This window comes from Dermochelys coriacea, chromosome 7, assembly GCF_009764565.3.
Source record: "Dermochelys coriacea isolate rDerCor1 chromosome 7, rDerCor1.pri.v4, whole genome shotgun sequence".
NCBI classification, from domain to species: Eukaryota; Metazoa; Chordata; order Testudines; family Dermochelyidae; genus Dermochelys; species Dermochelys coriacea.
The window spans coordinates 46,182,250-46,206,501 of NC_050074.1; the positions used below are offsets into that span (position 1 = coordinate 46,182,250).

At 42.1% G+C, this 24,252-nt stretch overlaps 1 protein-coding gene across 10 annotated transcripts in view; it reads right to left on the bottom strand.

Moving 5' to 3' along the window:
- The window catches only part of DCAF1 (DDB1 and CUL4 associated factor 1), a 114,047-nt gene that overhangs the window by 21,879 nt on the left and 67,916 nt on the right, over positions 1-24,252 (bottom strand). For 4 of the 10 annotated variants that reach the window (XM_038409177.2, XM_043519955.1, XM_038409176.2 and 1 more), the window contains exons 19-22: positions 23,465-23,558; positions 21,645-21,749; positions 20,758-20,831; positions 19,247-19,351 (exon numbers count right to left, since the gene is read on the bottom strand). In XM_038409177.2, the coding sequence (XP_038265105.1) occupies positions 19,247-19,351; positions 20,758-20,831; positions 21,645-21,749; positions 23,465-23,558 (378 nt within the window). Of the gene's footprint in view, positions 1-4,393; positions 4,403-12,108; positions 12,166-17,210; positions 17,749-19,246; positions 19,352-20,757; positions 20,832-21,644; positions 21,750-21,794; positions 23,304-23,464; positions 23,559-24,252 lie in introns of those variants that run through there. The other 6 variants (XM_038409173.2, XM_038409174.2, XM_038409175.2 and 3 more) reach the window with 5 other exon arrangements.

Consider the following 24,252-nt stretch of genomic DNA (forward strand, 5'->3'; position numbering starts at 1 on the left):
AGGGGAGAGGGAAAATTTACTCAAACAGACCTCCAGGCTGTTCAATAGCCTCCAAATGGAATATTAATTATCTTACTGTGAATCCTAATTCATTTTCCCGGGCCAGGAGTTTACACAAATGCATCCAAAGAGATATGACACCTATAAGGCTACATAATCTATATATTTTATGCTATTTCAGACTTAACTATTAGTAGACATAACCTTCACTTACACAGGAAGTTTCCCCAGTTACAACCAACAGTCATGGCTCCAAGACAAGACATGGATGTCAACCTGCATCAATGGAACTTCCCTGTGTTACCCAGTTAAGGAAATATCTCCTTTATCCTGGACCACACTAGATTGTAATCACATTTATATAAATTCCTGGACTGAGCACATAGCTGAACTGGATATCTTCTCTCCTGAGCCATGGAATACATACTGAGTGAAAGAGATTAACTCAGGACCATATCATGACATGAGCTGAATTATGGAACAAAGTTTCTGCAGGAAGACACTACCACCTGAAAAAAGAAAAGGAGTACTTGTGGCACCTTAGAGACTAACAAATTTATTAGAGCATAAGCTTTCGTGAGCTACAGCTCACTTCATCGGATGCATACGATGAAGCGAGCTGTAGCTCACGAAAGCTTATGCTCTAATAAATTTGTTAGTCTCTAAGGTGCCACAAGTACTCCTTTTCTTTTTACGGATACAAAGTAACACGGCTGCTACTCTGAAACTACCATCTGACTGTCTGATACAAGACAGTATTCCACGTTCTCTCTAGACAACTATTTGTCCAGATCTGATACAGCACCTGATTGTCTATATGTATTTTGTGTACACACACTCTCTCTCTCTCTCTCTCTCTCTCTCTCTCTCTCTCTCTCTCACACACACACACACACACACACACACACACACACACACACACTCTAAGATTGAGGGTAAAGCTGAGTTTTAGCATTTCTCTGCTGCAAGTTTTAAAGAATATAAGCATGTAAAGCAACCCATCATATGTAGCAGAAGTTGCCCTGTTATCTCTTAAAGCTGCATATCACAGACGAGCAATGATTGAGAAGCGACTTCCATTGAACAGACCAGATCCTAAGCTGGTGTAAGTTAACACATCTACACTGACTTCAATGGAGCTAACCTGATTTACATTAGTGGAGATCTGGCCCAACATGTTTTCTACACTTCCCACGCTTGAAGGACTAAACACCCTTTGGTTTGCATGTCATTAAGGAGTGTTGCACTTGTTTGATCCCGCCTCTTCTAGAGGCATCAAATAAACAAAGGGGACCCATTACCAGGATTGTTTTCACGAACAGAGAAGCCAGCTTTACACACAGATTGACACGAGGGTCTGATTCCCATTATCTGGAAGGCAGTTGAGCAGAAGAAGTGACCTACAGATGCTTGCTTTGACACCAACTCTTTCCAAAGATTTGATGGGCTTTGATCTGGCACAGATATTTCTGATTCAAGAAAAGAGCTTCCCATTCCCCCAGTGTATTGATGAGGAATCTGGTCTGCAAACTATCAGAGAAATTTAAACTCAAAAGATTGATTCATGACCCACCATCTCCAAATATTTAGAAGATTGTAGAAACTTCATATTTTGGTCTACGTGTTAGATTTCAGTCTTTGGGGATTTATTATTACCATTCTTCCCTTATAAACTGTGGGCTGTAGTGTATTTCACCTGCACATCTACCAATGTGATATATGCCATCATGTGCCAACAATGTCCCTCTGCCATGTACATTGGCCAAACCGGACAATCTCTACACAAAAGAATAAAATGGACACATCATCCATCAAGAATTATAGCATTCAAAAACCAGTCGGAGAACACTTCAACCTCCCTGGTCACTCAGTTTCAGACCTAAAAGTCACAATTCTCCAACAAAAAAAAGTCAAAAACAGACTCCAACGAGAAACTGCAGAATTGGAATTAATTTACAAACTGGACACCATTCAATTAGGCTTGAATAAAGACTGGGAGTGGATGGGTCATTACACAAAGTAAAAACTATTTCCCCATGCTAATTTCTTTTCCCCCTACTGTTACTCTCACCTTCTTGTCAACTGTTTGAAATGGGCCATCCTGATTATCACTACAAAAGGTTTTTTTTCTCCTGCTGCTAATAGCCCACCTTAATTAATTGGTCTCATTACAGTTGGTATGGCAACACCCATTTTTTCATGTTCCGTGTGTGTGTGTGTGTGTGTGTGTGTGTGTGTGTGTCTATTTCTATCTATATCTATATATCTTCCTACTGTATTTTCCACTGCATGCATTTGATGAAGTGGGTTTTAGCCCATGAAAGCTTATGCTCAAATAAATTTGTTAGTCTCTAAGGTGCCACAAGTGCTCCTTGTTTTTTTTTTGCTGATACAGACTAACACAGCTACCACTTTGAATCCTTCCAAGGTGTCTCTTCCCTCCATTAATGAGCTTTAGCAAATTAAATGGTTTTACAACAAGGCTTCAACAGTTAGAATTCCTTTCTTCACCACAATAGGTACTTTAGTTTATAAAAATAGGTCAGACTTTCCTCATCATCCCATTTCCAAAGAGCTTGTGGTACCAAACAAGTCTGTTGCTTAGTGGCTCATACAGAAGGTAAAGACTACATGAGGACTAACATACACCAGCTTGTTTTACTGTCACTAAAAAAACAAAAGGAGGACTTGTGGCACCTTAGAGACTAACAAATTTATTTGAGCATAAGCTTTCGTGAGCTACAGCTCACTTCATCGGATGCATCTGTAGCTCACGAAAGCTTATGCTCAAATAAATTTGTTAGTCTCTAAGGTGCCACAAGTCCTCCTTTTCTTTTTGCGAATACAGACTAACACGGCTGCTACTCTGAAACTAAAAAACCACTTTCTGTACTATATTTTCCTGTGAGAATTTTTAAAGTCTGGAAACACTTTCATAACGATTGGATGTCCAGAACCCAAATGAGATTCCTCAGTGGGAGGAGGAGGAAGAGGATATAGTCTCTCAGGCTTACATGTTTAGATTCTGGTTTTGAAATCAAATCAGAAGATCTCTCAAGGCTTTTTGTATGCTTGCTGCTGGATTTGCATTCCTCAGACAGCTTCATTTTGGGGATTACAGTATATAAATCTGTGTTTTAGGCTTTGAAATAGTTTCAGCTGTTACAACAAAATAAGTTCTGATCTGTAATTTTTTTGTCCACTTCTCCTTGCTCTGTGAGGAGATAATTTGGAGTCTGAATAAATTACATTTTGTATTACATTACTCAGTTGTGAATCCTCTGTTGGGGGTTGTTGTCTTAATACTTGGAAGTAAGAATTGTCCCTCATCCTGGAAATTATGCCTCATGAGGCCAGAGGAATAAAATAGTAGTGGAACTTTTCCACCTGCCTCAATCTTGCCTTTCATATTTAATTCACATCTCACTATTCCTATTTCACACATCAGGAAGTCTTCAATCATCTGCCAGTCACTACTTACTCTATGCATTCACATTTGATTCAGAAGGGTGTACACATTTCTTTTCTGATCCAATTTCAAAGGTTTTTGCCCACCCTCTCTCTAGGCCTCTAGAACATTATATTCCCCCTTATCACCCCCACCTCCCCTCGTTTTTTGAAGGAAGTTCCTTTCTCCTACAGTCTCAATTACTTTTGTAAGTTTACCCATTTCTTACACACAGACATCTTACTGTTTTTCTCTCTCCAGATTGTTCCTGTGGAAAAGCAAGCTCACTTTCAGCAATGTGAACCTTTCTAGAAGGTCAGTATTCTATTGGTATCCGCCTCTTTTCCTGATACCAAAGGATTTTGTTTTCCATACTCATCCAAAGGGTTGAACAAAGAATGTTTTTCTCCAGAGGAGGAAACCTCTCCCCATTTTAGTAAGTTATCTTGCTCCACAGGCAAGCTATACTTTATTCTTCTGACAGCTCAACACTCTGCTGCCAAAGCCGTAAGCAGCTCCACGTCCCTTTGTAACTGTCTCTCAAGGAGAGACAACTTCTGGTTTTCAGCTGTTGGAGCTGTTACCTAATTTACTCCCCAACCCCATTTTTTAGCTCCCCTAAACACTATATAGCAGCAAATGCTTAGTGATAGCAATTGTCATTCTGTCTTATTCATGTCATGACATCACCACATTTCCCTATCTACACTTTGCCCCCCTTTTCCCTCCCTACTCCAAATCTGAACCTATACCTATTATCTCCCTGACATAACATTCACTGTAGGCATCAGAGTCCTCCGCAACATGTGGCTACCCCTCCTTTCACCTTTACAGCTAGTTTGGTGTTGGAGCTTAACTTCTTTGTGGGGTAAATGATATGATTCAGGTAAAGACACAGAGCTCTGGCTATGTGTATTAGTACATGTAATGAGTAAGGATTCTTACCATGGGCTTCTATGCAGATGGAGAGGACATGGACAGACGTAATACAGGGAGCACAGCAAACACAGCATACAATATGTCACAGATGCAAAAATGGAGCGAAGAGATAAAACACAGTTATTCTCTTATTCTGTAAGAGCATCCTTAGCCAGTTTAACAATAACCACAGATCTACAGTAAAGAAAGAGGTTACCATTACACCTTTTTAACAAGTCAGCTAGACAAGACCTTGGAAATATTAGTCCAGTCTCAGAGAGACTGGCATCATGCTTTGTTATGTCTCACCTTTTAATGATCAATACCATTTACTTTACATGTGAAACGTGTTTGGTCACACATAGCCATATAGTTTGTCTACATACCATAATTTTTTTTAAGAATAAAGGAATTAAGAATAATCAACTTAAACAGAAACCATTGTTTCCTTAACTGTCTGTAAATAGCACAGTTAAGGCAATTTTTCCATCAATGGGAAGAGTATTTGTTACTGTTTTTTATATATAAACTTTATTACAGGTTAAAACTGTACCATCTCAAAATAATCAATACAATAATCAGCTGTTGTGTGGTTTTATTACAGAAAAGGTCAAGGCAGCTAACGGCCAGGTAGATCTTAAGAGTTGAAGTCTAAGAGTTAAGATTGCAAGTGTTCTCATTTTCAAGCCTGGCCAGTTTCCAGGGGTTTGCTGAGGCTCACAGGAAGTTGTTGTTGAAGGGGATGGAGAGGAACAGAATCTGGGGCAAGACTCTTGAAAAGAGTCCCATCCCACCCTGATATGTTTCCATCCTGCCAGGAACATTTCTAACTAGCTCTCCTACTCTGCCCCTTTTCCCTGTACAGCTAGTTCCATTCCCCTCCTCTCACACAAGTCAGAAATTGGGGAGGAAGGGAGAAGACAGACCTCAGAGCCGCCAGCAACAGCTTCCACCAATGGCAGGGCATGCCACAGACCCCCAAGTGGATCTGTGCTGAAGAGACAGCTGAACCAGAGCAACAGGTTCTCTACCCAATTGGGGAATGAGAGCATCTCTACCTGCTGCCCTCCCTCAGCTAAGAATCCTCTGGGGGAGTACATTTCTCCTTATGCGGTAAAGACAAACTCAGATGGAAACCAAGCAGGTTGTGTGGGGCTTATCAAAACACCATTATCCAACAATGCTACTGCTCTCTGGACTATCATTTATAATCAGCTAGTTACCTCCAACTTAAACATGAGTGTTTTAAGGTTAAATGTGAAGATGTATGGTGAAGTCAAGTTTTCTTGCCAAATTTCCTTGCTATTCTGAAATATTTTTATATGGTAGGATAATTGCCTGGAACAACAGATTTCCTCCCAATTCTGAAAATCACTGTCCTCACTGAGAATGCATCTGAAGCATCATGTGGCAGACATTGCACACCTCACTGCAGTTGGTAAATGGTAACAAGATGCCTATTCGCAAAAAGAAAAGGAGGACTTGTGGCACCTTAGAGACTAAAATTTATTTGAGCATAAGCTTTTGTGAGCTACAGCTCACTTCATCGGATGCATCCGATGAAGTGTGCTGTAGCTCACGAAAGCTTATGCTCAAATAAATTTGTTAGTCTCTAAGGTGCCACAAGTCCTCCTTTTCTTTTTGCGAATACAGACTAACACGGCTGCTACTCTGAAACCTGTCAAGATGCCTATTATATCCATAGATTTCCTTTATTGGAGAGCCCAGAAGTACTACTAGGTGTCCAGTGGTAGATGTTGCTGTATCCCTGGAATTTCTATAATCTATTAAATTATTCTCCCTCCCTATGAATTGGAGCCCTGCATGGGACTTGTGCAGAGCCCTAGAGGGATTGGGATCCTGCAGGTCCCTCAGGACCCACTCCCTTAATAGCAGGAATGGGTCGGAGCGGGTATTGCAGGGTCAGAGCGGGATATAAAATAGTCATGTGCAGGGCTCTACTCTGAACCCATATGTTCTTAAATATGTCCATCCCTCTGGTACCCATATGCCAGAACAGCAGCATTTGCAAACTGTCAATTTGGCACTAGTTTGACTTTCCCACCATAGATGGAAGCATGTTCCCTTATTTCCACACTCCTAGTTCCTGGTTTAAATTTTTTACTGCAACTGTAATAGCTTTTCCTGTTTTACATCACAGCTGCTTTGGAGTTGCAGGAATATCCTCTGGGCTATCTGGAAGCATCAACCTTTGATTTTGTGACTGAAGAGCCAGAACTTTCTTTTTTTCATTTCTGTTTTCAGCGGGAAAACTGCACTCTATGATATTAGAGCTAGAGGTTTAAGAAGTCTCAAGTATTGTACAGTAATTTCCTCTGTCTGTACCAGAGGGCTGCCACCTTCTGAAATTACAGCATAGTTCAGAGATGGATGCTAGCAACCCATACCAAGAACTAACAGAAATTCTTGTTGCCATGCAAAGATGTAGCAAAGGTGAGCATGTTGCTAAAAACTATCCTTTTAATCCATTACAGGTTGCCCTTCCCTAAACCCGTGTCTGTCACAAAAAGATCTTTAATCAAAGCCATCCCATCGCTAGCCTCATGGCTGAAGTCTAGTTTAAGATAGCCCTGTTAAGATATACGATCACAATGTATGATAATGTCAGTTCGAGGCCTCTATTCAGCGAAGATCTCTCCCAGAAACTATTATCCTGTAATCCAGTGCTGGACTTCACATTACACCTTATCTTGCAAGATTATAAGCACCTCTTATTACGCGTTGAGAACCGTCAACTCCCACTGAATTAAAAAAGAAATTGAGGGCACTCAGCACCTTGCAGAATTCGTGGGTTCTTAAACATGTCTGCTGATTTGGATGGAAGTTTTTCAGCAAGGATCAAAATGAAAACTACAGGCTTCTCTCTAACAGCAATGGGTTAAGCATAGGATTTTTGCTGTAGACAGAGGGGAAAGAGTCCTAAATAAACACACACAACATAACTAGAATCATAAGTGGCAGAATGTGAGCTGATAATGGAAAAAATAATACTATGAAACCACCACAAGCACTGAAAATCCAGCAGCTACAATTTCAGTTAGTGCAGAAGAGACATTTCATTGGCAGGATCCAATCTGCAAACCTAAAACAAGTCTCTCTCTAATCTAGATCTACAGAAGTTTATAAAAATTTCTATTGCATTATACCAGGGGCGGGCAAACTTTTTGGCCCAAGGGCCACATCGGGTTTCCAAAATTGTATGGAGGGCTGGTTAGGGGAGGCTGTTTCTCCCCAAACAGCCAGGTGTGACCCGGCCCCCACCTCCTATCCAACCCCCCCACTCGCCCCCTGACAGTTCCCCCGGGACTCCTGCCCCATCCAACCCGCCCTGCTCCCTGTCCCCTGACCACCCCCGGACACCCAACCCCTGACTGCCCCCTGCCGCCCCATCCAACTGCCCCATCTCATTCCTGACTGCCCCTCTAGGACCCCTGCCCCCATCCAACCCCCGTTCCCCACCCTCTGACCCCCCCAATCCCTATCCACACCCTCGACTACACCCCTGAACTCCCCTGCCTTCTATCCAACCCCCCTTTACTGCACTGCCTGGAGCACTGGTGGCTGGCGGCACTACAGCCACGTTGCCCAGAGCACCGGGTCAGGCCATGGCTCTGCAACTGTGCTGCCCGACCGCCCAGAGCGTTGCGCCGGCAGTGCGGCGCACTGAGGCTGCGGGGGAGGGGGAACAGCAGGAGAGGGGCTGGGGACTCGTCTCCCAGGCCAGGAGCTCAGGGGCCGGGCAGAAGGGTCCCGTGGGCCGGATGTGGCCCGCGGCTGTAGTTTACCCACCTCTGTGTTATACTGTAAAAGGTGAATGTCTCAAAAACCAGTATAATTTAAACTTGAATGACATTTACCAATTCTCTCAGTATAAATCCATATAACTACAGAGTATAAATAGATTTTCTCTATAATTTTAAATAGAGGATTCCACATTTTTTCCACTGCAATTAATGAAAAGGGTGAGAGAGGAAGATATTGGCTAGATTACCATTGGCTAGGGCTACAAAATATGGACATCTTAGATGTTCCTTGTCCCTGACACTAAGCTTCCACTCAAGAGTATACATAAAGACCACAGAATTTAGGAAATATTAATGAAGTACGTAAACATTATCTCCCTAAACTCAAGATATCTTTCCCACAATCCGCAACTCAGAGAGAGACCTATGCTAGCAATGGCAAATCTCTCTATTCTGTAGAGATATAAAAGAAGAAAAACAGACTATGCCTTTTAACATCAGAAAAGCTAGCCACATTTAGGTGATGATGGCACTGAGGGAGGAGGATGTATCCAGGAGATGTTTTTAAGGCTAAATAAAACAGAGCTACACAAATACACAAACACAAAAATAAAAAGATTGAAGACATACAGAGTTCCCTATTTGGCTAAACTAGACATTACAATAAGAATGATCCTTCCCCCAAATATTTGTTTCGTAGGTCCACACAATCAGAATTTCCAGGAGTTGAATAAAAATATTCAGAAATGTCATTTGAGGAAGGTATCCACACAAAAGCAAAAGCCAAATTATACACAGCATTCCTCCCACATAGAGAAACTTCTATTAGATACATACTGATGTGGGAGGATGACTAAGAAAAAACAGATTTTCAACACTGATGATTAAAAAGTACATCACATTTCAAGAGCAGTCTAGGAACAGTAACAGGCTACTAAGTTTTATAACCTGCCGTTCAAGATTTCAGTCTCTGTGAACATGACAGTTTAAGTAGGGAGAGACTCTCAAAACTCATGCATCTGTGTTGGAGTACCCAAATATTATATGTGATAACTCTTACAGTTATTAATGAGTATTACTGAGGGAAAAAAGTAATGTTTTCAATAGACAAAAATGCAAAAGCATAATAAATCAAACGGTTCTACTTGTAAATAGATACATTTCAGAGAAAACACCCAGAAAGTGGAATGCTAGATAGGGAGACTGAAAATTACACAACTAGTCACAAAACAGTAATGGTCCAGACCACAGACCTATTTAACTTGTAGATTTTGACTCTGCTCTCCCGTAATCCCTCCCCACTCCCATCTCTGGCCTTTTTAACTAACCAATATTTTTGGTTAGAAGTGGGTTTTAGCCCACAAAAGCTTATGCTCAAATAAATTTTTTAATCTCTAAGGTGCCACAAGTACTCCTCGTTCTTTTTGCCAATATTTTTAAAGTTTTCCTCTCCTGCCAGGGTGGATTTGATTTAAATCACTAGTCAGGAAGACTCAATTTAATCATGGATTTCTACATAAAAGTGCATTCTTGTTGGTTGTTATAACCTTAATACATATTCTTCACAACTCAGAGACAGATGTAGGTTTCATTTTTAGAAGGTACACTTTATACATTTTTAAAGCGATTTATTTTGAAAACTTTTCAGATTAGTTTTACAGCTATATCAGAAAATGAATGACTGTTTGGTTATTTCATTTAGCAAAGGTAATTGAAGCAGATATTTATGAAGTCAATGGGAGGTGAACTATCGCCAATTCAACATGTTAATCATTAATATTTGGAGGATTTTCTTCCCATGCTGTGTTAGGAGGAGAACATCACCAGACAGACATTTAAATTGTTTTATTTAACTAAAAAAACATATATTCTGGATTTTTTTTCTTCAACAGCAAGCATATAATATTTTAACAAAACAAGCATATGAATTTTTGAATTTAGTTAAATATTCAAGTTTTTTAAAATCAGGTTTGTTTTTGTTAAAATTGCTAACTAAAATAAATAAATGAAATATTTTTAAAAAAATAGAATGTCAGCCAGGCAACATGAGAAACTTAAAATATTGGCTTCTGCAGCTAAGTCTTCACCTTCATTTTCCTGTTTGTTCAAAATCTGGAAAAGAAAAACAAGCTTTCCTGCTTTTTCAGGTCCCAAACGATTTCTCAATTTGGAATGAACTAGTCCAAAGGAAGAAAATATTCTTTCTACACCGGCAGAAGAAGCTACTGCTGTTAAAAGTGAGATTATCCCTTCAACAGTCTCTGAATCCAAGTGGTTACGTGACTTCCACCAGTTCACTGGTGTGACTGTCTTTAAAACATCTTCAGCAAACATATATTTCTTGGTTCACCTTTAGCTCCAAAGTTTATTATAGTTGGCATTATGGAGGGATGATTGCTGGATGTCCATGTCACAGCCAACTCCTCTTCTTCAGCAGTTAAGGTTTGACCCTGGTACTGAGTATTGAGAATATGTGCAAGAAAATGAACGGGAGATAGTGCTTGTCCCATTTGTTTTTTTAATGCTTGTAATGTAACACTGTCATTGCATATTTCTCTTTTTAAGATCTCACTCAGTTCCTTCCAAATTTCAGAAGCATCAGCAATAAAACAGCTATTTCCCTGCATTTTGTTCAAGGCTACAGAAATAGGCTTCAGGGTACTCGGCATGTGTTCAACATTTCTCTTAAGCCCAATGTTGAGAACTCTGGCTGTGACAGTGCCATCTATTTTTTCACAATTTTGTTCACAAAGTGTCATCACATTAGGCCAGTTCTTGATCTAGTGCTCAAAACAGTCCACTCCTGAGTTCCATCACACGTCTTGTGGGAGAGTTAGCTTGGTTCCTCCCACTGTTTTCAGAGCAGCTGCTGCAAAGTGGTTGTTATGGAAGTATTTTGCAATTTCAATAACATTAGCTTTTATTTCTGGAACACTGAAGCCTTTGGAGGTGCATCAAAGAAGCACTGCAACTGTATGTTATTAGCTTGGGACTCTCTTCACTCTCTTCTAAATAATTTCTTCTCATCTTGGATACATTTACAGCATTGTCTGTGACCAAGCTGCGTACTAGACATTTGAATTTTTTTTTCCACAGTTTGTTATAGCTTTTACTGTTACTTCTTGTAAGTATTCTGCTGTGTGCGCATTTCCTGATGCATCAATTGGTTCTGTAAGGAAGACATTCCCTTCTTCTGTTGTCACACAAGCACATACAACAGGATCATTGTGGACATTGCTCCACCCATCAAGACTTAGGTTAACAATTTTACCCTCTATCTAGACCTTTTGCACACTGCTCAATTTCTCTTTCATACACTTTATCCAGCAATTTGCCTGAGAGATCAGCAATGTTGGGTGGACTGTATCCTGGTCTTAATGACTGAACCATGTTAATGAAGTGTGGGTTCTCAGTCAAATGGAAAGAAGAGTTTATTGCATAAACAAACCGGGCAATTTTTTCATCAATTCCTTTTTTTGTAATCTACTGGTTCTTACCACAAACTTATTGATGGTTGTTTTAGGATGATGATTTTTTTTTTCTTTTTGCTAGAGGTGATATACTGTGGCTATGTGACATACATGATGTGACTGAAACACTATCATTGGCAGATAGCTCTGAAACTATAGAAAATGATAGTGATCTTAAAGGTGGATAGTCTTCAGAATCCTGTCTGTTGAGTATGGATTCTCCTAAACAAAATAAGTCAATGCAGTTATTTAATTATTATTACCATACTGCTCATTTAGTGTTACTCATTGCATTCACTGACACTTAGTACTACTTTAAAGGTGAAATTGTAAAAGGAAGATCGGCCTATTTCAGCTATTTATTTTTTTTATCACAACTGCATCTAAAATGATAGTATCATAGAGTAACAACTATATTTTGTGCTCAAACATGAGAATTCAAGAATAGTCCAGAAAGAAGATAGGCAGTCCTTAACAAAGAAGTATGAAATAAAAAAAGTTTACCAACCTGAAGATCCTGCATGTTCAGAAATGTTCCTTTCATCATCTTCATTGCAGCTTCCTCCTGAGAAGGAACACTTCTCATGATGTTGTTTCATTCAGGCTACCAGGCCTTGCATTTCTTTGTTGCACTGTTTGCATTTTGCACACATGCCTGTCTTACCCACACATAGAGGAACTTCATTAAAATATTCCCAAACTGGGTCTCTTTTACGGCCTGCTGCCATTATAGGTTTTCCCTTCTAGTGAGAGAATGGTATGGTAGATCTCAAATCAATGAGGGCTACACTAAGAAAGACCTCAAGACTTCTGGAATATGCTGCTCAAACAGTCACTTTTGTTTCTACTCCCTGTCCCTCCCGTCTCACATTTATCTCCAGACTTCTTCTCCTTGTCCAGATCTATTTTGACCCCAACAATCTTCTATTCATTGAACTTTTTGAAACTTTGCACTTTTCGAGAGAGGTAAGGGATTGACTTTGTGTACACAAATTTGCAGAGGGAGAATAGGGTTGAGGTCTGTTATTTCTCACCTCTATATATTTATTTTAAAACATTTTTGCTGTTAACAAGCATGTTATCTCTGGAGAGACAAATTCACAGTTTGAGAACTGCAAAACTAATAATCTCTGATGATATCTTCTAAAATGAGCACTGAGTCCCATTGGGTAGATAGAAAGATTAACCTAAATAATCTATACAGAAGCCCCTGGAACCCCATAAAATTGGGTCCCTAATCCATGAACTATTGGAACTCATTTATAAAACTTTTCTTATACATTACATGAATATATTGTCTCATACTATAGAATTAGAATGTATAATCCCTATTCTATGAGGAGATCTTTGAGCTATAATGTATTTAATTAAAACTATCTTTAGATAGGTTTTTTCATCAAAAAGCATTTTATCAAAAACATCCAATTTAAATTAAAAAAAGATTTGATTTTTATCTACCCTATCTCTGGCCTACTGTAGCATGTGGGCAGCACCTGAGACTCCTTCACCCTTCCCTCCTTGGTTTCTCAGTGCATTCACTGCCCTCTGTATCAGTTCCTCCACCACTCCTGCTTTGTCTCTCATTACAAAAGACAGGTAATGAATTAAATGAGTAACTGTCCAGTGAAGGGAGAGGAGGGTGCCTTAGCGGCCAGTAGCCAAAAGATGTTCCAGCATCTGCATCAGTAGATCAGATGATCACTTGTGCAGTCAAAACCTCAGGGAGTGGGGAAACCTGAAGGAGCAAGACCAGGGGAACTGCAGTGAGAGGGGAAGGAGAGAAAGGGCTCAAAGCAGAGGTGCAAGTAAGCCGGTACACCCTGTATAGCGTACTGGCAAGAGCTGGTGCACTGGCAAGAGCTGGTGCACTCCCAGCTGTGGCTGGAGCCCCAGGCCCTTTAAATTTCCACCAGAGCCCCGCTGCTGGAGCCCTGGGGCAGCTATTTAAAGGTCCCACGCTTAGAAGGGGCCCTGGCTGCTCTTCTCCGCCCCCCGCTCTCTCCTATGGGGGCAGAAGCTTGGTGCTGCCTTCTCCCGGGGCTCTGTCCTGCTGCTGCAGGGCAGGCTCCGCTGGCAGCCCAGCTCCCCCCTCCCTTGCCTCTTCCCCCAGTGTGTTGCGTTCCCCCTCACCCTCTCACTCTCTCTCCCTGCTGCCAATCAGCTGTTTGCTGGCATGAGGAAGCAGAGAAGAGGCGGGGGCGGGACCTTGGGGAAGGGGGTGGAATCAGGGCATACCCCCTCCAGCCCCCTGCCGTGAGCCACTCAGGGCGGGGAGCGACCCCAGCCCACACCCCCAGCCCTCTGCCCTGACTCCTGCACCCTCCCACACCCCATGCCCTGACTCCTGCACCCCCCCACAGCCCCACCTCCACCCTGAGCACCAAACAGGAGCTTCTGCAACCCTTGCACCGAATGGGAGCTGCCCAGGTAAGCGCTCCACATCCCAACCTCCTGCCCCAACCCTGAGCCCCCTCCCTCATTCTAGCTCCTGGACAGACCCTGCACCCCAACCCCCAGCCTGCTCCTGCACCCTAATTCCCTCCCAGACCCTGCATCCCCAGCCCTGTTCTCAGTGCACCCCCACCCTCAGTTTGGTGCAGAGAGAGACAAAGAGAATGGGCTAGAACCAGGGAGAAGGTAGGTACCCGCTCTATGTGGGTAGGGGTGTGTGTGGGGGAGATCCTATTTACCCCCTCCCCAGCCCTGCTGCCCTTGCAGTTTAACCCCAGCTCCTCCCTTGCTCCAAGGACCAACCCTAGCTCCCGCCCCACTGTTTTTGCCCCCAGCCCCTGCCTTGCTCCAGTCAGCAGGGACTAATTCTCCCCCCATGCCTCACTGTGCTCATCTTGCCCCAGCCCCTGCCTCACTCCAGCTGGGGACCAATCTTCCCCCCCCCCCCACCATGTCCTACTGTGCTCTTGCCCCTGGCCTCTTCTTTCCCAGGGGGGTCCTCAAATATGTTTGGTGCCAGGCCCACAAAAAGTTAATCCGGCCGGGGCCCTTTAAATTGTCCCCAGAGCCTTGTTGCCAGAGCCCTGGGGTAGTAGCAGCAGCGCGCCGGTGGCAAGTTAAAGGGCTGGGGCGGTAGCGGTGGCCTTAGGCCCTTTAAATCACCCCCGAACCCCAGGGCTCTCAGTTGCCTCTGCAGCTGGGAGCTCAGGGCATGATTTAAAGGGCCCGGGGCTCCCAGCTGCTGCTCCCACAGCCCTAGCCACAGGCCCTTTAAATCCTGTTTTAAAGTGCCTGGGGATTTAAAGGCCCCGCCTCTTCCGGTTGAGGCCCCGCCCACTCATCAGGACTCTAGAGTACCGGTAAGTCCTTTAAGTTACTTTCACCCCTGGCTCAAAGGGAAGAAAGAGTGGGGAAATGGGCCTGCCACCTGCACCTAAAACTCTATTTACCTACAGACTCAGTATGCAAATGTTATGCAAGCAAGATTGCCAGGGTTTCTGATGGGCCTTTTCATCGGCATTATGATGAACTCACATTGAAACACACTAAATGCTAATGGCCAAAGACAGTTAGTAAGGCTAGGATTTTCAAAAGAGCCCAAGGATGCCAGGCATCCAACTTTAATTGAATTTCAGAGGGATCTGGGTGTCTAATTCCCTTGGCCTCTTTGAAACTCCCATCTTAAGCGGCAAAGGGAAAGAAAAAGGAATGGAAGTGTGCCAGTCAAAACATGTACCTGGCTCCCCCAAATCTGAGAGAAATAGGTTGGAATGGAAGCCATATTATATAAAGAAAGTGTTAATGCCACCTACTGGTTAGATGTGAAACTGAATTCATTTGTACATTTAGCATCAAACATTCATTATAAAGGCCTAATGAAAAAAAAAAAAGCCCACAACTTCACAATTGCTCTAACTGGCCATCAAAAACCCCTTTCTTCCTCATCTCCCCCTTACTTAATGTAGTAAACTCTCAGGAAACATATCTTAATGGTATAATACCAAAAGATTCACCTTAGATTTGCTTAATTGGGCTTGACATTCTGAAGTATTCCCCTCAGCTAGGACAAGAAGGCTTTCCAGAGGTCGAATATCAAGTCTAGCATGAGTAACCTAGGCAGAAACCCACCAGCTGCAGCAGCATTAACCTCAAATATTTTATAACAAAAACACTCAAGGATTTACAGCAGTGGAACTCTGCATAAAACAGCTAATCCATCCTGGTCACTGGGTTTGAGGGTAGCTTAAACAGCAGCAAGTCAGTTTGATTTTACCTTCTCCCACCCCTCCCAATCAAATCAAGGGAGGGGTGCAGAGAGATGCTTTGGGGGGAAAAAAGTGCTGCTGCTGGCAGCTTCATTTTACTGATTCCACAATGCCATTCTCTAATCAGAAACATCTAAAAACAGAGCTATTAGGTGACTTTGATGCTGAGATGTCACAATCTGAAGCTAAGAGCTTATCACAGTCCCCACCCACCTCCATTACTTGCTATGCATAACTTGCTGTGAACACCATTACCAAAATGAGCAGGATACCTTCAATTACTTCCTTCACTGCACTAAGGGGACTCAAACCAAAGAATTGGGAAACTTGCTAGCAGATCATTTACAGAAGAAATAGACATGAAAGCAAAAGGCCTGGAGGTGTAGATCCAAAGGATCTAGTACCAGAGCATCATTTAGAAAATCAAATTAAGAACATATGAACTATGAGTTCTGGTCAAAAGAGGAGACATCAGATTCATATGCTATAGAGAGGACATTGTGCATCAATTTTCAAGGAACTCGATGAGAAGACTTAACAAGGAGAAATCTTGAAGTACCTTTCTGATTTGTCAAGGCCTACGCAATGCAGTAGAACTGCGTAAGCACCCCAAACTTTTAAAACTATATTAGATATAGTAAGATACAAATTACCTTTTTTGACCAGCCTTAACAGACACACACAAGCCAGGAAGAAGAAAAGTGTGTGTGCTGGGGGGGCGGGGGGAGAGAGAGAGAGAGAGAGAGAAAGAAAGAGTGAGTGGGGGAAAAGGGCTGTGGCTCTCTGATCCTTCTAGCTCAGGGGTGGGCAAACTTTTGGGTATAGAAATTGTATGGCATGCCATGAATGCCCATGAAATTGGGGATTGGGAGGGGGTGAGGGCTCTGTGATGGGGCCAGAAATGAGGAGTTCAGGGTGTGGGAGGAGGCTCTGGATTGGGGCAGGGGATGAGGAGTTTGGGGAGCAGGAGGATGCTCCGAGCTGGGACCGAGGGGTTCGGATGGTGGGAGGGGGATCAGGGCTAGAGCTGGGGTGTGGGCTCAGGGGTGCAGGCTCCAGGAGGTGCTTACCGGAAGCAGCAGCATGTCCCCCCCTCCAGCTCTTACACGGAGGCACGGCCAGGCAGCTCCGTGCGCTGCCCTATCTGCAGGCGCCGCCCTCACAGCTCCCGGAAGCAGCAGCATGTCCCTCTTTGGCTCCCAGGCGGAGTCATGGTGCCTGCCCCATCTGCAGGCACCGCCCCTGCACCTCCCATTGGCCATAGTTCCAGGAGCTGTGGGGGGTGGCGCTTGGGGACGGGGGCAGGGGCAGCGTGTGGAGCTCCCATAGTCCTGGATGCCCCTATACGTAGGAGCTGGAGGAGGGAACATGCCGCTACTTCCAGGAATCGCACAGAAAGCCCCCGACCCCGCTCCCCAGCAGGTGCTCAAGGGCTGGATTAAAAGGTCTGACGGGCCAGAAATGGCCCGCAGCCTGTATTTTGCCCACACCTATCCTAGCTCAATACAGGAAGTTTCTATGAAGATATAAAGCTGTATCTTGAGGATCTGTAAACCTGCAAGTCAACGTACTGACCAAACAAAGAGAAGCAATGGAGAAAAGGTTTCCAGAAACAAAAAGGATGTGTGTTTCTGGTTTAGATTTTGCTAAATATACAGTGACTGGAATTTGGGTAGCTTTTATGTCGTTTACATTAAAACTAATCTCCCTCATACCCAAGACTGATGTTGACAGCCTCAAAAAGTGATTGTAAAAATGACTGCATTTTAATAAAGTCAAGGGACAAAGACAGTCAAGAGCAATAAATGCATACATCAACAGCATGCTCTTATTCTGCAATCGATGCCACAGTACCAAACGAAGAAGCAATTCTGCTTTGTTACTTCACAGGTTTTGTGATAGCTTTTCAGTACACAAACAGTGCCTGAGACCTAGATATAAAACAGAAGTTCATTTAGGGCACCACACAAACACACGTCACCACTGAAAAGTCAATGACTACCACCAGCCATCACCACGTGCTAGTATCTGATACTACAGTATTTTCCTATATTTAGGATAAGAGAACAATGATATTTGCCTGGTAACAACTGGTAAATGCTGTCTGTGAAAAATGGAAATAGCTATACAAAAAAAAGTTTTATAGTAAGTTTATTTTGTAGATTTGTCAAAATCATGATGAAGTTTACCACAAGGATTCTGAACACATTACATTAATTTAGGAGGAAACAGACATGAATATGAGGCACACTCACTGACTACAGACAGAAACCATTATTTTACACATACATGTGTTCCGGGATAGATGTTGGCTGGCTATTAGGTAGTCAAAATTTGGATTATTATTTGGAAAGGACAACAACTAGTATTTCTTCTATTAGAAAGTATTTTTGCTGTTCTAAAGAGTTACTAAACCAGATCCATCCAGTCTGGTGGTGTGCCTCAAACAGCGGCAGATAATTCCTACTTCATAATAAAGCACCCACTGTCCCATAACACAACATTTGAATCAATGTGGTATCAGGGATGAGAAAGAAAAGCATTCTCCCAATCTAATTTGTGTAGGTGATATGAGGTACTACCAATATTACAGAGAGCATAAATCCACTGATTCGACTGAAAATCCAGTCTCCATGGATGCTATTATCAAATGTTCCTCTGAAAGCCAGTAAAGCAGTTTTATTGTAACAAAAGGAGATTAAAAAAGTGGAATGAACACCAAAACCCCAGCTTTCTGTGTAGAAATCAAACTTCTCTTTACAGCCCTCTCACCATGCCAACACAGAGGAAAAAGGAAAAATCAGCTGTGTTTTCATGATGCAGACATCAATGTATCACAATACAAACACCAAAAAGATGACAATAAACCACTCCAGGTCTTTTGGGATATATTTCCCTTCTCCTCCAACCAAAGCAAAATGTGCTTGGCAGTTCTATGAAGCCGGGCACCAATAGGTCTCCTGAAAACTGACTATAGTATGTGCTGTAGCATAGCAGATAATTACCTACTGTATCCTGAGTAATAATAATTCTTCGCTCTTTTATAGATTGTCAGACACAGTGAATCCAGAGGTCAAATGCTTAGTTTAAGCCAGATATTAGTGCATCCCAATATAAACCTACAGATGTTACCAAATTTCATAAACATCTTTATTACACAGAAACACTGTGCAATTTCACAATGCAATACTGTGCTCCATATCCTATTTATACAAGGGTTACAAATCATAAATGACCAAGCCAATCTTAAACCTAAAGATTTGGAAATATGTACTTAAAGACAGCTAGAAAAAAAACGAACACATTCCTACAGAATTGCTATTTTATAGTAATATTTTAACTAGCAGAGCTTCCAGCATTTCAGCTATGAGTGAAAAGAGTTTCATTACAACTGGACTGCAACAATCAAAATGACTCTACAGTACTCACCTGATCTTCCTCTTCATCCTCTTCATCTTCTGCCAAACGCTGCCTGCCTACCTCATAGAGCCTGCAAACTGTATCCATGTTCATGGCATCCATGCTCCCTTGATTCTGAAGAAAACCCCCAACACAACAGTTAGTACTTAGTGGAATTGTTTATGCTTTCTTACGTAACTCAACTCTACCAGGATCTCTATTACAGAAGAGAGGTTATGAACAAGAACAAACAACAAAAAGGCATTTTATCTTTTTTATTTGCTACTTACATACATAGTGTAATTAGTACTAATGATTATCCTGTTATGTTGCAAGAATTATCTCAGGAGCAGCATAAAAGATTTGGCTTTGAGATTCTAGCATCTATGCCACTCCCAACAAAGATTCCTATCACAGCATTTTATACCTCATAAACCTTCATTTTGACCATTCAACACCCCCGTGTACAACTTTGGGTTTGTTTACACTCTCTGAAACTGCATGCCAGCTTCCCTTTAGATTCTCTCCCTCCTCTCCCACCTGAACTTTGCCAACAACCACTGCTTTAAAAACAAAGCAGTTTGTCCCAAGTGGGATTTTAACTCTCCACTCTTATAGGCCAACTACTGATACACTAATAGTTTGCATTAGGACCATGTCATTTCTGTTGATCATGCCCCTAAGCATAAACCCTGCTGCTGTGCCAGGAACAGCACAGTAATCCCAAAGCTAGTATTATGGTGCTACTCTGTATGAAGCATGAGGCGAGAGCCTTATCAAAAGTTAAAACTGCTTCTAAGTTGGGAAAGAAATGATTATATAATGATCCATAAATAGCTCACAAAACAAAAACAAAAAAAAGACAACTAATATAAGCCTGTTAGCCACTCCATCACTAGAGGTTAATGGAGAAACTCAGATCATTACAAGTTAAAGATGCATTGATTAAGGCCAGAAGGGACCATTGTGACCATCTAGTCTGATCTCCTGCATACACAGGCCATAGATTGTCACCCAGAAATTCCTGCATCAAGCCCCTAACTTCAAGAAGTCCATAGCTTCCTTCTTATCAAGAAGAAACAGGGAGGGTAAGAGAGGCCCAAATAAAAGCTCTGGGTGCACCAGACAGAGAAAGTTTCCTTTTTTGTGCAAGTTTCAACAACAAAAGACTAGAGAATCAGAATAAAAATGTATTTCTCCCTGCTTGTGAGGAGGACGCCTCCCTCTGCAGTATATTTCTTTTAAAGCAAGACAATGTTTGAGGAATGCAGGTGAAGAGTTCCAAGAAGTCCCAAAAATTTGCATATGCTAGAGAGACAGAGACAGCACTGCATTTAAGCATAAGGGATGGGGTATAGGGAACTGATCAGTACTCCCCTATCCACATCAAAGCATAAGACATCTGAGAGGGATAGTAGGAGCTCCAGAACTCTCAGCTCCAATAAAGGTAAGTGTTTATTTTTTTTTTTAAAAGCATTGCTCTCAGACCATAGCCACAAATACTGGTATTTACTCTTCCCCAACTGTCTCAGATCCTTTACCTCAATAACAGCCAAATAGCAATCCTTGCTGTCCGTGCACAAATCAAAGATATTCCGTTTTACATCAATGGTGGCTAGAAAACAACACAAAGTGAACTTAATGGTTACCAGCAGGTTATTCAATGCTTTGCCAAATATACAAATATGCCTGGACAGCTATAGCTAAAACAAAAGCATGTTTAGCACATCTATCTAATTTCAACCAGTAATGGAGAATATTTCTAAACTGATACACTACGCTAGTCAGTTCTCATACTGATTTCCATAGCGCCCCCATCTCTGTGCAAATATGGCTACTGGGTTTTCTGAGAAGGGGAGAGACCAAGTTGGCCCCTCAACTTCCAGTAAGATAGTGACTGAAATGGACAGAGGTGTGGGCCATCTTTTCTCATCTCAGCACATGAAAACCAGAGGCCATGTTTACTCACTCCTGTTGCTGCTGCACTGAGCTCAGCTCCAGGAGCGCTGCGGGCTGGAGGCTGAACTGACAGACATTTGAGCTAGAGATAGGAACAAATCCTGTTGGGAGAGGGGAATGTAGGGAGAGAAAAATGGGATCTTTCATGAAGCTGTGCAATTAAAGCCTAGACCATATCACTAACTATTTCTCAGATTCATGTCTGACTTGGTGGGAGGAAAGCCAGAGCCAGTGACTGTAGGCTACAGAGTGAGTGAGTGAGAAGAAATAATGTACTGGAGCAGAAATTCTATTGAAGCTAATTTAGTGTTGAAGACAAACTTTGTGCTTGGAACAGAGTACATTAAGCAGAATTTGTTTTCATAAGATATCGTGGGGAGGTAACAGGTGGGGTTAAATAAAGAAAAACCTAAGTCAACCTGCACCAAACCCACAAACCAAACCCTGGCAATTGCACCTTCATCCTCACCTATAGGTTTATAGTCCGTTGCATTGAATGTCCTGAAGGATGACCCAAAGGGGCTTCTCATCCTCTCCTCCAGTAGGTCATCTTCATCATCCGCCTGCAACATAGCTGACAAGGGAAAGACTATTAGGTAAGTCCAAGTCCCATTTATAACACTACCTCTAATAATTTTATGATCCTGTCAGGGTCCACACACTACTATGATGGGGTTTTTTTTTAGGTTTTTTGTTTTTAATAATTTGGCAAAACCCCATTTAACCAACAAGTACTATTCCCAAGTTGTCTTTCACAACATTGAAGGTTACGAAGATTAGCAAATAAATGGAAGCAGAGTCTTTCCCAAATCATTACAAGCCAAACTTCTGCATTACAAATCCTTCTCTTTTCAGAGAGCTGAACCTTAACCTTGCAAACTGACCATGGCAACACTGAGGTGATAGAAAGCTACCTAAAATATTAAATTTCCTAGTTGCCAGCAATAAAAGTAGTCATGCAGAAAAAATATGACAATTTCATGGAAGTACACTAGTCCTGATGTCATGTTAGGGACAAGAGAAAGGGTAAGATCTAAGTAAACATGAACATTAAAAAAAACAAATACAAAGGACAAACTATGAGGAAAATTTTCAAAGGCACAAATGGAGTTTGATGTCCAACTTCTATTGACCTTTGGTGGGAGTAGAGTGCCTAACTGTTCTTTGTGCCTCCTATTAAAGCTTACAAAATAAACAGATTTTTTTAAAAAATCTCTCCTTACAAATTATGAGTAGAGGATTTTGAGTCAGGACCCCTGGGTCTCCTCTGAGCAGGGAAAAGAATATCTAGTTGTTAGAACAGGAGATTCTGAATTTGTGACTAACGAATGTAATTAAAGACTATCATAATGCATATGCAAAGGAGGCGTAATTAAGATTGCACAGACCATCTTAATTGTGGCATTTCCTAACTTTGGACTACTTGACATTGCAACTTAATGTTCTTTTAATGCAGTTGAGCGAGTGTTCACTCACTCTGTTCCTTAAAGCAACTTGCTCACAGCCCAAAGAGTCACTGCTTTCTAGAGGATTCTGGGGGGAGGGATAACTCAGTGGTTTGACATTGGCCTGCTAAACCCAGGGTTGTGAGTTCAATCCTTCAGGGGGCCATTTAGGGATCTGGGGCAAAAATTGGGGATTGGTCCTTCTTTGAGCAGAGTATTGGACTAGATGACCTCCTGAGGTCCCTTCCAACCCCGATATTCTATGAATTTAATGTACTCCAAAAGGAAACAATCTGTATCATAATCTGACTATAGATTGGTTCAAAACTGCAAGAATTGGCAGTATATTTCCTTATGTTCCAAAATCCCCAGAAACTGCTAAAACCAGTGGTTCAGATTCCCCTTGAGGACCGCAACTGAAGTTCAGTGGCCATGTATCCTTAACACGTTGCTCTATCCAGAAGGGTCAGATTAATAGGAGCTGCACTGACAGTAAAGTTCCACACTGTCAAGTTAGATACCACTACTACAAGGACAGGTAAAGTGTAGCCAGTGAAGTTCTAAACAGCACCCTACAGAGCTGGTGGACACTACAGGTCCCCATCATGCAATGATTCACCATTGCTTTTATGAGTAGCAACCTCCCTTAAAAATGACTGAAGACAGCTACTGCACTCTTTCCTCTTGTAAGTTACAAAGTACAGCCATTGGCTGGAAAAAGTTTCAGTTTGTCTGCTTTACTATGAACATGAGGAAAAGAACATCCCCACCCTCAGCTTCTACTGCCAAATCCAAGGAGATTGAGGAGAACAATGCCATGGTGCAATACTAAGGGACATCCTACCTCCATACATAACTGTGCCAGTGTAGTTGAAGACTACACGGCACTGATCCAATGCTGGTACTGTGTGCAGCAAATGGAATGTTCGAAGATCCCACTGAAGAAAGAAGTTAAGGAATAACACATGACAAATTTTCCATTTTAACTCAATGGTGAGCAGCAGATTAATAGTGCCGAACTAATGAAGCTTACTTGCCAGGTCAGGCAAATGTTCAGCTCTCTTCATCACAAGCCCTCCAGCATGAACAAAAATATAATTAAACACGTTGCACCAAGTTCTCAGCTGTAAGCACGGTGGTTATGATGCAGTTTTTGGTGAGGAGAGAAATGATCCCCTGAATGAGATGAAAGTGGTAAAGCTACAAACACCTATGAGTGACACCTGAAAGGGCAGAATATAACAGACATCAATAGAAAACCCTCTCAACTCCCTCCCTTGCTGGAGAAGTCCATATTTCCCTCTCCTCTCCTGCCTCTCTTTCTGAAAGTCTTAACTCCTCACCCCACCCCCATCTCACTCAATGTTTAACATAACCAGTGTCTTACCACCAAGACTACAGAGATGTAAGAACCTTCACAATTAAAAAAGACTAAGAGTTAGCACAGGAAGTGTGGCCCAAGTGGAAGTCTGGTACTAAGGCAGATACGCTTCTAAACTAGTTCATTAAATCTAACACACAGAGGAAAAACTCCTGCTTAAATTATGGAAGCAGAATGTCAGCAGCAGATCAATCAAGATGAGGGGCACCCAGTTTACTGCATAGAGTGAAGAATATGTGACTGCTTGCCTT